This window comes from Salvelinus namaycush, chromosome 1, assembly GCF_016432855.1.
Source record: "Salvelinus namaycush isolate Seneca chromosome 1, SaNama_1.0, whole genome shotgun sequence".
NCBI lineage: Eukaryota > Metazoa > Chordata > Actinopteri > Salmoniformes > Salmonidae > Salvelinus > Salvelinus namaycush.
Window position 1 is genome coordinate 15476708 of NC_052307.1, and position 17450 is coordinate 15494157.

The 17450-nt window shown below is 40.9% G+C and overlaps 1 protein-coding gene across 1 annotated transcript in view; it reads left to right on the forward strand.

Moving 5' to 3' along the window:
• The first annotated feature begins 1556 nt into the window (after positions 1–1556).
• The window catches only part of LOC120050553 (acetyl-CoA carboxylase-like), a 59924-nt gene continuing 44030 nt past the window's right edge, over positions 1557–17450 (forward strand). Inside the window, exon 1 of the mRNA XM_038997146.1 lies at positions 1557–2140. Within this exon, the coding sequence (XP_038853074.1) occupies positions 1557–2140 (584 nt within the window). The remainder of the gene's footprint in view (positions 2141–17450) is intronic.

Here is a 17450-nt window from a genome sequence, read left to right on the forward strand (position 1 = left end):
GGCATTTTTCTTTGCCTGCTTGTAGTTTACATTCCTGTTTGTGTCTGGGCTTTCAGAGACTGTCCTTATGAGGTAGAAGTTGCCTCTAACCACAGATCTGGGATCAGATTACCTTACTGCCTGACTGTAAATATTAGCGGGGGATAAAGAAGACATCTAACCCTTGAACAGAGATTGGGGTCAACCTCCACATAATCTGTTCTCTGTGTAGTGTTGGGAAAGCATTCCCCCATCTCAGATTGTGCTGAAATCGTTTCTGTTAGAAAAAGATAAGATTAGCATTCCTGAAACATTATTTTCCTAATGTAATTAAGCTAATTGATTGCACCCAAATTGGCCATTTTAATTTAAGGGATTCATATAATCTACTATAAATATAGTACCGAACATCCGGTTTGAACCATAATTCTTCCTAACAATGAGTAAGATGAGGAATCCAATACAATTATCAAAAGCCACCCATGTACACCCCCACGCCAATCCCACACCAACAAAAAGTATACAATATCAGTTGTCTATGTCTGACAAGTAGTATGGAGCTGTGGCTTGGAGTAGGCCTATTGTGTTTTCATCCTTTGTAATGTATTACCTGTGATTCTGGTGATTTTGTTTTTTTGTTTTTTTCCACTCTGTTCAGAGAAATTAGCCATTGAAGTCGCTTGCATTATTTACCATAAATGAGTGTGAAAGTACCAGGTTTTCCCCACTAGACGCCACTGTTCCTGCTACTGCCACAAACTTGTATCAATTTGGCTGGACTCTTGTGTTTATTAAATGGATCAGAACATTTTCTTTGCAACTTTGGGTACAAAAGCAATAGCATTTGCTCATGATAAAATAAATTGTGTGGTCATCCTTACAATTCAAGCCAGTCCTCCATGAAAGCAATTCATAACAGGGGAAAAAATGACATCACCAGATTCAGGAGGAATACATTACATAGAATGAAAAAGCAATACTCCAAGCCGTAGCTCCATACTACTTGTTAGACATAGGGAACTGATACTGTATACTGGTTGTTGAGGTGGGTTTGGTGTGGGGGGTCCGTGGGTGAATTTCGTTGGATTCCTCATGACCATTTTATTGGATTCCTCATGTGTTACTCAATGGTAGGAAGAAGTTTGGTCCAAAGCAGATGTTGGGTACTATATTTATTGTTTGAATCCAATAAATCAAAAGGGACAATTTGGGTGCAATCAATTATATTCATTTCTTTATCAAAAAAAAAAGTAAACAAATTGTTACAGAAACAATTTAAGAACAATTTGTGATGGAGGGTGTCACGGCTTGCTGAAATGACATTGAACGACTCTGAATAGATTTTATACAAGGTGTTTTGCATCTATGGAAACGGTTGCTTGTGCACTTTACTGAATTCCTTATGAGGCAGTCGCATAATTAATTTGAATCCATATTTATTTTCTAATGATAAGTTGGTACAGTCAGGAAATTGGGATCAGTATCATACATCTATTTTTATTTTGCAGTTTCAAGAGGATGTCTGAATGCTCCCACTTCTACTCTTGGGATTACTACTGATATTGTGGCTACTCTGGATGATTAAGGTCAAGCAGATGCTGGAGAAAGGGGGGGAAATAGCGACTGGCTGTGGAACCCCTGCAGCTGCAGCACAAGAGGAGATGCAAGCGGCCGATAGACCCACTGCGGCTGCACACACCCCTGCTCCACCCCCTGCTAAACACTCCACACCCATGGGTCTTGCAGCATCTACCTCAACAGATAGCGGGGACAACCGTCCCCTAACCCACATTGACCCCACTGTCGGTCCCATGATACCCAGTGCAGGGGGTTCCCAGGCTCCTCGGGCCTCTTCAGAGGAAATGAAGCACACACAGCCGTCCCTTCCCTTTGTTGTCCCTCAGCCTCCCAGTAGAACGATCAGGCCCAAACTCATCTCAGGCCCAGAAGCTCGACGAGCGCGCCTCAAATTCATCCTGGGGGCATCGGAGGACAATTCTTCAGATGAAGATCTGCCTTTGAAACCCCCTACAGGTTTTGGTTCCTCTCAGGCAGCGGCCACCTCCTGCCTACGACAAACCGTATCAGCAACCTCAACCACCTTCTCCCCCCCACAGCAAGTTACATCAGTAACATCAACCCCTACCTCCCATGGCATGAGGTAGGCCATAGCATGTTGTGCAACTTCTTTTAAGTTAACTTCATTTTCATATTACACTGAACAATAATATGAACGCAACATGCAAAGTGTTTGTCCTGTGTTTCATGAGCTGAAATAAAAGATCCCAGAAAAAGCTTATTTCTCCCAAATTTTGTGCACAAATTTGTTTACATCTCTGTTATTGAGTATTTCTCCTTTGCCAAGATAATCCATCCACCTGACAGGTGTGGCATATCAAGAAGCTGATTAAATAGCATGATCATTACACAGGTCCACCTTGTGCTGGGGACAATAAAAGGCCACTCTAAAATGTGCAGTTTTGTCACATAATACAATGACACAAATGTCTCAAGTTGAGGGAGCATGCAACACCTGTCAGGTGGATGGATTTTCTTGGCAAAGGAGAAATGCTCACTAACATGAGCTCATGAAATGTGACCAACACTTTACATCTTGCGTTTATTTTTGTTCAGTATAGAATAAACAGGTTTAGACATCTTTGTTTTCTCTACTCCGATGACATTGGAATTGTATTTAGTTCAGAACGTGTTGATAGTGAATGCAAGTGCTTGCTCCATCAACCCAGTGTTAAGAATCAATGAATCATTCAGCAGATTAGCTCGTGACTAGTGAGGTGAGGCTGCCTGTCAGTGCAGTAGTCTCTGGGTATCAGCAGAGTGCGCTGTTGTCCAAAAGGCGAGACCAATTGTTAGAATGAAAGGCAAACTTGCCAGCCACATTGTGGTATTATTGCTGCCCCATGCTGTATCCACACAACCAGCTGCCTATGATCACCTGACCACAGCATGCATGCTGACAGTAACTTGTGTTATTGTCGCATGCCTCACCTCTGCACTTTTAATGGAACAAGTGTCGTTGACTTTGAGAACCAGGGTCTGAGTCCCAGGAGGGCATACAACAACATATTGTATGTGTGCTTGACAAATGTTTCTACGTCCCTTGGAAGTTCTCTGCAAATACATTTGACTTGCTGTATGTAGCCTTTAGGCATAGAGCACAAGGTGCTATTGTTGATCTTTTTTTGGTGACATCACAATGGATATCTCAGGTAGTTGGTCAGCTGAGCATATCTAAGTCTACTTGACACAGGTTCAGTTGGCTTTGACTGCCACAGTCCACTCTAAGCCGAGTTTTTAAAAGCTTGTTTGTTTGTACTCTTGAGCCACATGTGCAGGAATCACCATGGAGGTGAAACTGAAAGGGGAGAGATAAGATAGCTTTCCATGTGTTTTCAGGGATTCTAGTTATTCCACGTTGTGAAGTAGCATAGGCCTATGAGTAGCACTGACTGACATGATGCCACTGTGTATGCCTACACATAACACCTACCAATTATGTTTTGACAATTTCAGTCAGTTTGCTACATGGAAGGATTAGCCTCCCACGTTTTTGTTTACAATATGCTAGAAGGTTACCATAAGCTATAGGTTGGTGGTTCGTGAAGGGACAAGTTAGTTGTATGTAACTTTAATGAGAACTTGATACATCCACTCTGTGTGTGTGTGTGTGAACGTGTTTTTGTATGCGTGTGTGTGTAAGAGAAGATTGTCAAACACGTCCACACCAGATCTGGGTTCAAATACTATTTAGGGTATTTCAATTACTTTCAATTTGTTTTATTTTTAGTAGTAAATTGGAATGTATTTGGAAATACGCAAATACACTGACTCAAATACACTACCATGTATTAGAAAATATTAAAAAATAGTAGGCTAATTTTAGGAAATTATTGGAAAATGCTTTCAAATACTTACAATAGAGGTAGTTCAATTGAGGGCATGCTTAACTGAATGAACAGCAGAGACATAATGCAAGCATTAATATTTATTCAAATAGTTTAGAGATTGGAACCAACAGACTGCCAAATAGTTAGTCCGGATATCTATTTGGCTAACTATTTAACTATCTGCATGGACACTTTTTGCCCCAACCCTTTTACTCATCACATACACTGCTGCTACTGTTTACTATCTGGCACTTAATTCCTAGTTGTATATACATGTCTACCTCAATTACCTCGTACTCCTGCACATCCACTCGGTATTGGTACCCCTTGGATATACACTACCGGTCAAAAGTTTTAGAACACCTACTCATTCAAGGATTTTTCTTTATTTTTACTATTTTCTACGTATAATAATAGGGAAGACATCAAAACTATGAAATACCACATATGGAATCATGTAGTAACCAAAAAAGTGTTAAACAATTCAAAATATATTTGAGATTCTTCAATTAGCCACCCTTTGCCTTGATGACAGCTTTGCACACTCTTGGCATTCTCTCAACCAGCTTTGCCTGGAATGCTTTTCCTACAGTCTTGAAGGAGTTCCCACATAAGATGAGCACTTGTTGGCTGCGGTCCGACTCATCCCAAACCATCTCAATTTGGTTGAGGTCAGGGGATTGTGGAGGCCAGGTCATCTGATGCAGCACTCCATCACTCTCCTTCTTGGTAAAATAGCCCTTACACAGCGTGGAGGTGTGTTGGGTCATTGTTTTGTTGAAAAACAAATGATAGTCCCACTAGGCCCAAACCAGATGGGATGGCGTATCGCTGCAGAATGGTGTGGTAGCCATGCTGGTTAAGTGTGCCTTGAATTCTAAATAAGTCACAGATGGTGTCACCAGCAAAGCACTCCCACACCATAACACCACCTTCTCCACGCTTCACGGTGGAAAATACACATGCAGAGATCATCCGTTCATTTACATTACATTTACATTTAAGTCATTTAGCAGACGCTCTTATCCAGAGCGACTTACAAATTGGGTTAAGTTCACCCACACCACATCTCACAAAGACACGGAGGTTGGAACCAAAAATCTCCAATTTGGACTCCAGACCAAAGGACAGATTTCCACCGGTCTAATGTCCATTGCTCGTGATTCTTGACCCAAGCCAGTCTTTTTTTATTGGTGTCATTTAGTAGTGGTTTCTTTGCAGCAATTTGACCATGAAAGCCTGATTCACGCAGTCTCTAATTGAACAGTTGATGTTGAGATGTGTCTGTTACTTGACCTCTGTGATGCATTTATTTAGGCTGCAATTTCTGAGGCTGGTAACTCTATTGAACTTATCCACTGCAGCAGAAGTAACTCTGGGTCTTCCATTCCTGTGGCGGTCCTCATGAGAGCCAGTTTCATCATAGCACTTGATGGTTTTTGCGACTGCACTTGAAGAAACTTTCAATGTTCCGTATTGACTGACATTCATGTCTTAAAGTAATGAGGTACTGTCGTTTCTCTATGCTTATTTGAGTTGTTCTTGCCATAATATGGACTTGGTATTTTTACCAAATAGGGCTGTCTTCTATACACCACCCCTACCTTGTCACAACACAACTGATTGGCTCAAATGCATTAAGGAGGAAAGAAATTCCACAAATTAACTTTTAACAAGGCACACCTGTTCATTGAAATGCTTTCCAGGTGACTACCTCATGAAGCTGGTTGAGAGAATGCCAAGAGTGTGCAAAGCTGTCATCAAGGCAAAGGGTGGCTACTTTGAAGAATCTTAAATATAATATATTTTGATCTCAAATATTTTGATTTGTTTAACACTTTTTTTGGTTACTACATGATTCTATATATGTCATTTCATAGTTTTGATGTCTACACTATTATTTTACAAATCAGAAAATAGTACAAATAAAGAAAAACCCTTGAATCAGTAGGTGTTCTAAAACTTTTGACCGGTAGTGTACCCAATATATACAAAGATTGTGTATCTATTATTACTTTTATCATTGTGTTTTACTTTTCAATTATTTCTGTATTTTCTTTCTCTCTGCATTGTTGGGAAAACCTGTAAGTAAGCATTTCACTGTTAGTCCACACGTTGTTTACAAAGCACGTGGCAAATAAAATGTTTTTTTGTTGACATAATAGGGCAACTATATGTGATTATACAGCTATACTAATCACGATCATTCACATTGTCTGCATAATTAGAATCTAACATTAATTTGCATGAGACAAAGTCCACTTGATCGAAGGTTATTGCTCTAGTATCCTATGGTGCCACTGATGCCAATGACATATTGCCACCAACTGGTCTGGTGTACCATCCTAAAGTGTCAGTGCCTTTATATTCACACAGCTTCTAAGGACATACATAAGCTTTACATACCAAATGTCATTGCCCCATGTGCATCTGTTCAGTTCTAGTAGCCAGTTGTTGCCCATGGTGGAATCATCTAACCCGCTGGCTCCTGAAATCCCATGAGCACCCGAGTCTTGAAGCAGTTTAGCTAACGTCAAACATTTGCATTTCACTAGCCAGCTGAACTGTAAAACAAGAAAACATCTGATGACTCAAACACTATCTAGCAAGCACTCCTCTGCAATAATGTTATTGGGATGCGGGAATGTTACATTCGCCTTTTAATTGTAAGTTAACTGTCATTGAATGTTGTGGTCACTACTGGTTTCCGATTCAAGGCGAGAGAATCTGTCTCATGTTTCTCACGGACTCGAAGTGACGTCACGCACCCACGAAACCTCAACCAATCACTCAATGGATATTAATGACTTTGCCTCAGGGAATCCTACTAGGTCGAAAATATATATTCAACCCAGTGTTGTAGTACTTGAGACCAGGTATTGAGTGACTTGGTCTTGTCTCGGTGTCTGATACATTTGTACTCGGTCTCGGACAGTGAGGACTTGTAATTTCTTCACGAGACTAGCGGAGTAAAAAACGAATCAGCTGCTTCCATTCAGTCGGTGTATAAAACAGCTTCGCCAGGCCGAATATATACACTTCTTTCTTGAATCATTATATTAACAGACTTTATGTATATTATGGACATGTTTGCGCAGTGGCGAACCTATAGGCCTTCAGTGTGTGACAGGTTTGTGATTCTGAAAGGACAGCAACCGTAATACCAGGGAACTCAGGAGAGTGCACTTTTTGTAAAACACAAAGGGTAAGTGGTGAAGTGGAGGGTATACAAAGGTATAAATCATATTTTTTCCCCCAGTGTGAATTGCGTATACTCACTTCTACATCCCTACTGATGCGTATCAAAGTAGTGGAGGTATACGATTTATCAATTATGTAGTACAATAGTTAAATCATGCAAAGTAGCCTACACAATCGCAAAGCACGTGAAATATATTCACCTGTGCGTTGCGCACACAGCCTAGTTTCAGCGGAATATCATCTGCAGGCAGAAAGAGGAAACGGTTTTGGCATGGAGCAGCTCACAGAAGAATGACATCGGTAGCCGGTAGAGTAGGAAAGACGTTTCAAGTTATATCTACCAGTAAATTATAACAAAGGCAACAATGGGTATGAAAAAGTTTAGTCTGAAGTGTTGGTTAGTAGGCTATTTGTGATGCGTAATTGTCATCATGTGCTGTTTGCATCAGGGCGTAGACATGGATGGGGTGGACAGATGCCAACCCACTGGGGAGCCAGGCCCAGACAGGCCCACCCAATCAGATAGTCATTTAAGCATTGTTGTGGACTTAGACCATCAAGTTTTGTTATTGAAAAACGATCTAAAAAAAAAACAGGAAAATGTACGCTTTTTCACTCAGGATGCCTTTCTGTCACAGGGCGGTCCGTTTGGCAACTTTTTGGCACAATTAGAGTAGGCACCACTACACCAGTGTAGATTTGGCCTTGTGTTTTAGATTATTGACCTGCTGAAAGGTGAGTTTGTGTCCCACTGTCTATTGCAAAGCAGACAACCAGGTTTTCCTTGTAGGATTTTGCCTGTGCTTATAGCTGTATTCCATTTATTTTTATCCTAAAAATATTCACTAGTCCTTTCCAATGACAAGCATACCTATAACATGAAGCAGCCACCACCATGCTTGAAAATATGAAGAGTGGTACTCAGTGATTTGTTGTGTTGGATTTGCCCCAAACATAATACTTTGTATTCAGGACAAAAAGTAAGTTTCTTTGCCACATTTTTTACATTATTACTTAAGTCCCTTGTTGCAACAGGATTCATGTTTTGGAATATTTTTATTCTGTACAGGCTTCCTTTTCATTCTGTAATTTAGGCTAGGATTGTGGAGTATCTACAATGTTCTTGATCCATCCTCAGTTGTCTCATAACAACCATTTAAAAATAAATCTAACTGTTTTAAATTCACCGTTGGCCTCGTGGTGAAATCCCTGAGCACTTTCCTTCCTCTCCAGCAATTGAGTTAGGAAGGACGCCTGTATCTTTGTATTGATACACCATCCAAAGCGTAATTAATAACTTCACCATGCTCAAAGGTATTTTCAGTGTCTGCTTGTTTTATTTTTACACATCTACCAATAGGTGCCCTTCTTTGCTAAGCATTGAAAAACCTCCCTGGTCTTTGTGGTTGAAATTCACAACTCAATTTGAGGGAACATACAGATAATTGTTTGTGTGGGGTAGAGATGGGGTAGTCATTAAAAAATCATGTTAACCACTATTATTGAACACAGAATGAGTCCATGCAACTTAATGCACATTTTTACTACTGAACTTATTTAGGCTTGCCATAACAAAGGGTTTGAATACTGCAGTAAACCGTTGGGTGGCGCGTGCAGAGATTGACAGGGAGGCTTTAGTCCGCAAAAACAACTTTACTAAGACAGAAAATAAATATATCAAAAAAATAACTTAGGTTTTGCTCGGTATTTCTTAAGAGACTGGTGTCCGTCTCTCTCCCGCGGTGTGCCATCGTGCTACTTTTATTTAGCCTCCAAGGCTGGTTGGCACCTTCCTCTAATTACCTCCACTTAGCTGTCCGTGTCGAGGTGCCCAGCTCTCGTATTCCCAGCAGAGGGAGCCAATGTCGCCTCACGTACCTCCCCTCTATTACCATCCCCCGGGTAGACCTCCTGGGATACCACAATACGTATTGACTCAAGACATTTCAGCTTAATTTATTAATTAGTAAACAATAATACAAACAAAATTCCACTTTGACATTATGGGGTATTGTGTATAGATCAATGACACAATCTCAATTGACTCAATTTTAAATTCAGGCTGTAACGCAACAGAATGTGGAAAAGTAAAGGGTTGTGAATACTTTCTGAAGGCACTGTAAATGGACACGTAAATTCTGATTGATCAATACCTCAGCCATCTCTTAACCAATCCCTAAGCTTCAAAGATGGAGGAAAGTTTATCATGACGGACCTTATGGGTCAGTATTTGTTCAGTATGAGGAAAGACATCTACATACAAAGTTAAGTCTCTAGGTCAAACGGTGCAGCTGATATGAAGGTTTAAATGAGACTGCCTATACCAGCGCCACCTATTGGCCAGTCGGTGCTGTTCTTTTTGACCAAGTTACTCATGGCCTTTAGTTTCTGTGTGTCATGTTAGAACAAAAGTTACCAAACCTATGCTTGAGTTATTTGACCATGTCAAGTGGAAAAAAAGATTATCCTAAAAATAATAATACGTTTCACGGCTTTGTTGTGAACCCCTAATTATATTGTGCTTACTGAAGTGAGCTATCCATTCAGACCAGCCTTACTGATTGTACCTCTGTATCAATTACATTTGATTTCAGGTCATATTAGAATATACTCAAATACATATTTATTTGAACTCAGGTCTGCCACACACACACAGAGAGAGACTGTTGTGTTCTGTTCCCCGTTCCATATGGTTCTGTGGTTGAAGGATGTTTTGATATGCCTGTGGGAGGGGTGAAGGGAGGGCTTGGCTCATAGAGGAAGGGACTGGTGGAGGTTGTATTGTTTTGGTCTTAGATTTCAACTCCGCCATTCACACACCAGAGACTATCTGCCATGGAGGATGATGGAAGTTTCAACTGCTGGTTTCAGTATCTCAGGTTAGTTTCTTCCTTTTGCTTTTTTAAGTAGCCCTCTGTTTTTCTCTGATTCTTGGACTGCAGGTTTCAGACAACAGCTTATTTCAGGGTATGCGATTTCAGAACTGTATAATACTGTTTAGAGAACTGCTTTACCATGTTTTATACTTGATAGTTGGTTTGTCTGAGTTGGTAGACAGAATATGTAGTAAACAATGATGGCTGTTCTGTTGACATTGTGGCTATGAGTGTGTTATGTAACTGAGCAGTGCTGGTCTTGGCACGTGTAGCCCCTATAAAGAGGAAGTTAGGGAAATGACATCAATTCCCTCTCACAATTTGGCCCCACTCACCAGAGGGCAAATTGAACAAAGTAGTGGTGGAGCTTGACTAATGCACTTTCAGCACAGGAATATGAAACACAACATGCAACAATTTTTACGATTTTACTGATTTAAAGTTCATATAAGGAAATCAGTCAATTGAAATAAATAAATTGGGCCCTAATCTATGGATTTCACATAACTGGGCAGGGTCACAGCCATGGGTGGGCCTGGGAGCGCATAGGCCCACCTACTTGGGAGCCAGGCCCACCTATGGCTGTGCCCCTGCCTAGCCAATCAGAATTAGTTTTTTCCCCACAAAAGAGCTTTATTACATACAGAAATACTCCTCAATTTCATCAGCTGTCCGGGTGGCTGGTTTCAGATGAAGCCGGATGTGGAGGTCCTGGGCTGGTGTTGTTACACGTGGTCTGCTGTTGTGAGGCCAGTTGGACGTACTGTCAAATTCTCTAAAACAACGTTGGAGGCAGCTTATGGTAGAGGTCTGGTGGATATTCCTGCAGTCAACTTTTCAATTGCACGCTCCCTCAACTTGAGACATTTGTGGCGTTGTGTGACAAAACTGCACATTTTAGAGTGGCCTTGTATTGTCCCCAGCACAAGGTGCACCTGTGTAATGATCATGCTGTTTAATCAACTTCATGATATGCCACAGCTGTCAGGCGGATGGATTATCTTGGCAAAGGAGAAATTGTCACTAACAGGGATGTAAACATTTCAGAGAAATATGCTTTGTGTGCATATGGAACATTTCTGGGATTGTTTATTTCAGCTCATGAAACATGGGACCAACACTTTGCATGTTGCGTTTACATTTCTAGTCAGTCTATATTCAGCATAACTCAAATAGAATGTGTGTGTGTTTTCCACAGTGATGCTGCCCATCACCCTTATAACAGTGCCACTTCATGTGTTGCCTTCATGTCCTGGCACAATCCCTGTCTCCAAAATAGATAACTACCTGGTACTATGTATTCCACCCCACCGGACCATTACGCATAGTGGTTGTGGAAACCATTCAAAACTTGGCTATACCAAAAGCACTTCACGCATAATCAATAATCACAGGTGTACAAGCAATGAAAATCAGAAATTCACACTGACATGTAATGCGTATGAAACAAGTTTTCTGGACATTTCGGTAAAGGGAGTGGGTGGCTTTAGCATGGACCTAGGAAGCCGACGGACAGGAATTCCCTACGCACAGGTAGCTTCCAACCCTGCACCCCTAAAAATAACCTCCCTATCAGCCAATACTGTTGCATACATATGATCTGTAGTAGGCGCACTGTCTGGATGAATGTTTCATACAGCGGCGTTACCAGGAGTAATGGCTGCATGACATTACAAAAATATTGAGACTCACACTCCCAAACCAGCCCCCCCTGAACAACGAGCCCAATGCCTCCTTTAATACTGCTCTTAAATACAAGTAAAACTAAATGCATGCTCTTCAACCGATCGCTGCCTGCACCTGCCCGCCCGTCCAGCATCACTACTCTGGACGGTTCTGACTTAGAATATGTGGACAACTACACATACCTAGGTGTCTGGTTAGATTGTAAACTCTCCTTCTAGACTCACATCAAACATCTCCAATCCAAAGTTAAATCTAGAATTTTCTTCCTATTTCGCAACAAAGCATCCTTCACTAATGCTGTCAAACATACCCTTGTAAAACTGACCATCCTACCAATCCTCGACTTCGGGGATGTCATTTACAAAATAGCCTCCAACACTCTACTCAATAAATTGGATGCAGTCTATCTCAGTGCCATCCGTTTTGTCACCAAAGCCCCATATACTACCCACCACTGCGACCTGTACGCTCTCGTTGGCTGTACCTCGCTTCATACTCGTCGCCAAACCCACTGGCTCCAGGTCATTTACAAGACCCTGCTAGGTAAAGTCCCGCCTTATCTCTGCTCGCTGGTCACCATAGCAGCACCCACCCGTAGCATGCGTTCCAGCAGGTATATCTCACTTGTCACCACCAAAGCCAATTCCTCCTTTGGCCGCCTCTCTTTCCAGTTCTCTGCAGCCAATGACTGGAACGAACTACAAAAATCTCTGAAACTGGAAACACTTATCTCCCTCACTAGCTTTAAGCACCAGCTGTCAGAGCAGCTCACAGATCACTGCACCTGTACATAGCCCATCTATAAATAGCCCAAACAACTACCGCTTCCCCTACTGTATTTATTTATTTATTTTGCTCCTTTGCACCCCAGTATTTCTACTTTGCACACTCATCTACTGTGAAATCTACCATTCCAGTGTTTTAATTGCTAAATTGTATTTACTTCGACACCATGGCCTATTTATTGCCTTTACCTCCCTTATCTCACCTCATTTGCTCACATTGTTTATAGACTTATTTTTCTACTGTATTATTGACTGTATGTTTGTGTAACTCCATGTGTTATGTGTAGAACTGCTTTGCTTTATCTTGGCCAGGTCACAGTTGTAAATGAGAACTTGTTCTCAACTTGCCTACCTGGTTAAATAAAGGTTAAATAAATAAAAAATACTTCCCAAACAATTCGACCATATCATAAAAAAATCACAGGCACATCTTGATCACTGACCCACAACTGAAAAAAAAGTTTAAACAACACCCGCTGCTAGTCTTCAGACGCGCCCCCAACATCCGTCACTGCCAAATGGTGGGTAGGTCTGCTCTTCCAACTGCGCCACGTGGCACCTTCCTAGATAATTTACAGATGCGGCCGATGTACCCAGTGTAACTTCACGAATAAATGTATTAGGCCTCCACTCTAACAAAAAATAGTTTATTGGCTGTCCCCATAGGATAACCCTTTTTGGTTCCAGGTTGAACTCTTTAGGGTTCCTTGTAGGAGTCCCTCTGTAGAAAGGGTTCTAAATGGAACTCAAATGGGTTCTACCTAGAACCAAAAAGTGTTCTCCTATAGGGACAGCTGAAAAACCCTTAAGTTCTTGATAACACCTTTTTTTGAAAGAGTGTATATGTTCAATCACAACATCACTTGCAAGGCCATTAAGAGTATCATTAGGCCTACAGGTAAAATACAAAAAAGTGGTTTACTTTGTAAAGTGTATTTGTGCTTTATGCTATGTAGGAAAAATGAAACGAGCCCTAAAAACAAGCATAGCAGAGTAATATGAGCACTCTTGATCAGAGGAACCCTGTGGCTGCACATTAATGGAGGCTCATCACATTAGCTCTCTGAGATACATTGGTCTTGAACATGTCAAGGTTCCTAGGAGGTGGGGAGACATTGATAAGAGTGTTGTATTGGATACACCGTTTGACCACTAGGTTACCAAAAGGTCTTAACTAAGAGTTTCACATCAGACCTTTTCTAAGGTAAATAGCCTATGGTACATTTATATGTGAAATCATGGATACCAGCTTACCACAGGTCCACAAGTTATTTTGAAGTAGGTCATGTGTTATTATATCTACGACCACCGCCTGCACGTGATGGTCTTGTGGGCAGGTATTCTAACAGTTTTCAACATACCGGTAATCATTTTTACTGCAGGTTGGGTTGTAACTGCCCGATTTGGTATTTATGCATGTAATTATTTTGTACCACATGTAACACTGTGATTAGTGATGGCTGATTATCCAGTAAAAGTTATTTTTGTATAGCCATGTTTGAATTGTTTCCACACCTACTATGCACCATGGACCCTATTCCGACTTAGGAAATTATGCCTTTCTTATGCACTTCACAGTAGTTAGTATTCATGTCGGAGCATAACGGGCTTTGCAAGCTTGGTTCCCTTGCTCGTGCTGAATAAATGTAATTCAAACAGTGAAACCCTCCTACTTGCTGGCCAACAGATTTTCTTGTGGAGTTTTCATTCAATTGGATTAACAGTACATTTATCATCAGCCATCCCTTTCCCTTTCAATAGAATTTTGACAACAGACTACAATAGATCAAAGAACAGGTTCAGAAATAGGGATCAATGAAAGAAAGCCATCTAAATATAGCCTATGCATATTGGTCTCAGTTTCAATGCCAACTGATAAAAATAGTTGGATCCTATAGATTTACAGTGGTTTGATTCATTCATAAAATTGCCACATTCAGTTCTTTAACCCATGGTATTGTTGAAGATTAGTGTACACAGAATTAAAATAGGGAGAATAGTGTACAGTAGTAGGCTATATCCTCCTCTATAGCCTGCATTAACCATGGAACTGGGCCAACTGACACAGCCAAGTATTGTGCCATGTGTCGGGTTCAAACTGTTATGGCTTGGTCTGCGCGCCGCACCATAACGATATAACCTGTCTTTTTTACATACATTTTTGATATTATGAACTGTTACTAATGATCCACAGTAACAATCACATGGCCATGACAGTGTTTTACAAAGGAATTAAATGAAACAATGTAATTAAATTGAATGATAATGTAGGCTATACCAACTGAAGGGAACAAAAAGTAAATTTGGCAGTTGAATATGTGTTATTAGGCCTACTTCAGGGTCGATACTGATAGTGGCTAATATTTAACATGATAGAAATAGGAATCAGAGAGAGTCGGTGTAGCCTCAAGTTAAGACATTCAAGAGCTCCCATCCCTGTAAGTTAGAAGGCTGTAAGATTTTTCATTCTGCATAATGGCACAACATTTTATAAACTTCACTGTGGAAAAGGTGACATGTTGACATGCTTCAGTTTGCCACCATGTGACTGGTTTCACATTTGTCACCAGCGATCATATGGTCAAATAGATCTAAAACAACTGTCATTAATATTTTCAATCCCCTTACCTGAACAGATTACTCATTTACCTAGCTCTTATTAATAGCTCTTATCAAGTTGTAAATTACAGTGCGTGGAGAATGCTGTTATCGGGGAAAAAATAGATGCTTTTCCCACTTGCACTTGGAACCGGCAGGTTCGCTCCACCTTAATCATGGTTTCCTCTTGCATAAAGGTGGTGGAGTTATGAGGGAATTAAGTCAAGGTCAGAATGTCATATCTGTAGACACATTTCCACTACATCTTCATTTTTTCAATCTCCTCCCCTGATTGAATAGTAGGTGAATAGCATGCTATTCTCATGCTTAAGTTCAGAATATGCATAGAGAGAAAAGTGCATGAAAAGGGAATGAAGTTCCATTTACATGTACTTAAATGGGGTTGGAATCGGGGGTGTTTAATGGTCATGTGGGGTGGAATATGTCCTTTTGACCTGACGATGAAGATGTGGATCGAAACATTATCAATAAAGGTGGTAATATGGGGGCATATTCTGTGTCTTTCATGGGCCTTTTTGTTATTTTCTACAATTGATGCGACGTGGGAATCACACACACACACACACACACACACACACACACACACACAGGCCCCGTGGTCTCCTGATCCCAAGTTAACTAATTTCAACTGGGTGTACTCACGTACAGTACCAGTCAAAAAAGTTGGACACACCTACTAATTCAAGGGTTCTTTATTTTTACTATTTTCAACATTGTAGAATATTAGTGAAGACATCAAAACTATGAAATAACAGTGTTAAACAAATCAAAATATATTTTATTATTGAGGTTCTTCAAAGTAGCCACCCTTTGCATTGACAGCTTTGCACACTTGGCATTCTCTCAACCAGCTTCATGAGGTAGTCACCTGGAATGCATTTCAATTAACAGGTGTGCCTTGTTAAATTAACTTTTTATGCGTTTGAGCCAATCAGTTGTGTTATGACAAGGTAGGGGTGGTATACAGAAGATAGCCCTAGACCAAGCCCATATTATGGCAAGAACAGCTCAAATAAGCAAAGAGAAACAACAGTCCATCATTACTTTAAGACATGAAGGTCAGTCAATACAGAACTTTGAAAGTTTCTCCAAGTGCAGTCTCAAAAACCATAAAGTGCTATGATGAAACTGGCTCTCATGAGGACCGCACAAGAAAGAAAGACCCAGAGTTAATTCTGCTGCAGAGGATAAGTTCATTAGAGTTACCAGCCTAAATAAATGCTTCAGAGTTCACGTAACAGACACATCTCAACATCAACTGTTCATTAGAGACTGCGTGAATCAGGCTTTCATGGTCAAATTGCTGCAAAGAAACCACTACTAAAGGACACCAATAAGAAGAGACTGGCTTGGGCCAAGAAACATGAGCAATGGACATTAGACCGGTGAAAATATGTCCTTTTGGTCTGATGAGTACAAATTTGAACTGTTTGGTTCCAACCGCTGTGTCTTTGTGAGACGCAGAGTAGGTGAGCGGATTATCTCTGCATGTGTGGTTCCCACCGTGAAGCATGGAGGAGGAGGTGTGGGGGTGCTTTGCTGGTGACACTGTCAGTGATTTATTTTGAATTTAAGGCACACTTAACCAGCATGGCTACCACAGCATTCTGCAGCAATACGCCATCCCATCTGGTTTGCACATAGTCCCACAATCATTTGTTTTTCAACAAGACAATGACCCAACACACACCTCCAAGCTGTGTAAGGGCTATTTGGCCAAGAAGGAGAGTGATGGAGTGCTGCATCAGATGACCTGGCCTCCACAATCACCCGACCTCAACCCAATTGAGATGGTTTGGGATGAGTAGGACCGCGGAGTGAAGGAAAAGCAGCCAACAAGTGCTCAGCATATGTGGGAACTCCTTCAAGACTGTTGGAAAAGCATTCCAGGTGAAGCTGGTTGAGAGAATGCCAAGAGTGTGCAAAGCTGTCATCAAGGGAAAGGGTGGCTATTTTAAGAATCTCAAATATAAAATATATTTTGATTTGTTTAACACTTTTTTGGTTACTACATGATTCCATATGTGTTATTTCATAGTTTTGTTGTCTTCACTATTATTCTACAATGTAGAAAAAAGTTTTAAAAAATAAGAAAACCCCTTGAATGAGTAGGTGTCCAAACTTTTGACTGGTACTGTACGACAGTTGTTAGAAGGATAGTTGCCTTTTATAAATACTGTTAGTAAAGCACATCCGATAAGGTCATCATAGGCTTAGCCTACCATTACGCACAGATTTGCTCCTCCCTATTCTGAACGTTCCTTTCGTCATAATAGCCTAGGCATAGCTGTTAGACTCGCTAAGTTACTAGGCTATGAAAGCGTTCTACGCAGCAGAACACATTTTGAGAGCAGACTTAACCCTCAGGTCTCTTCGTAGTCAGTGACAGTGCCAAG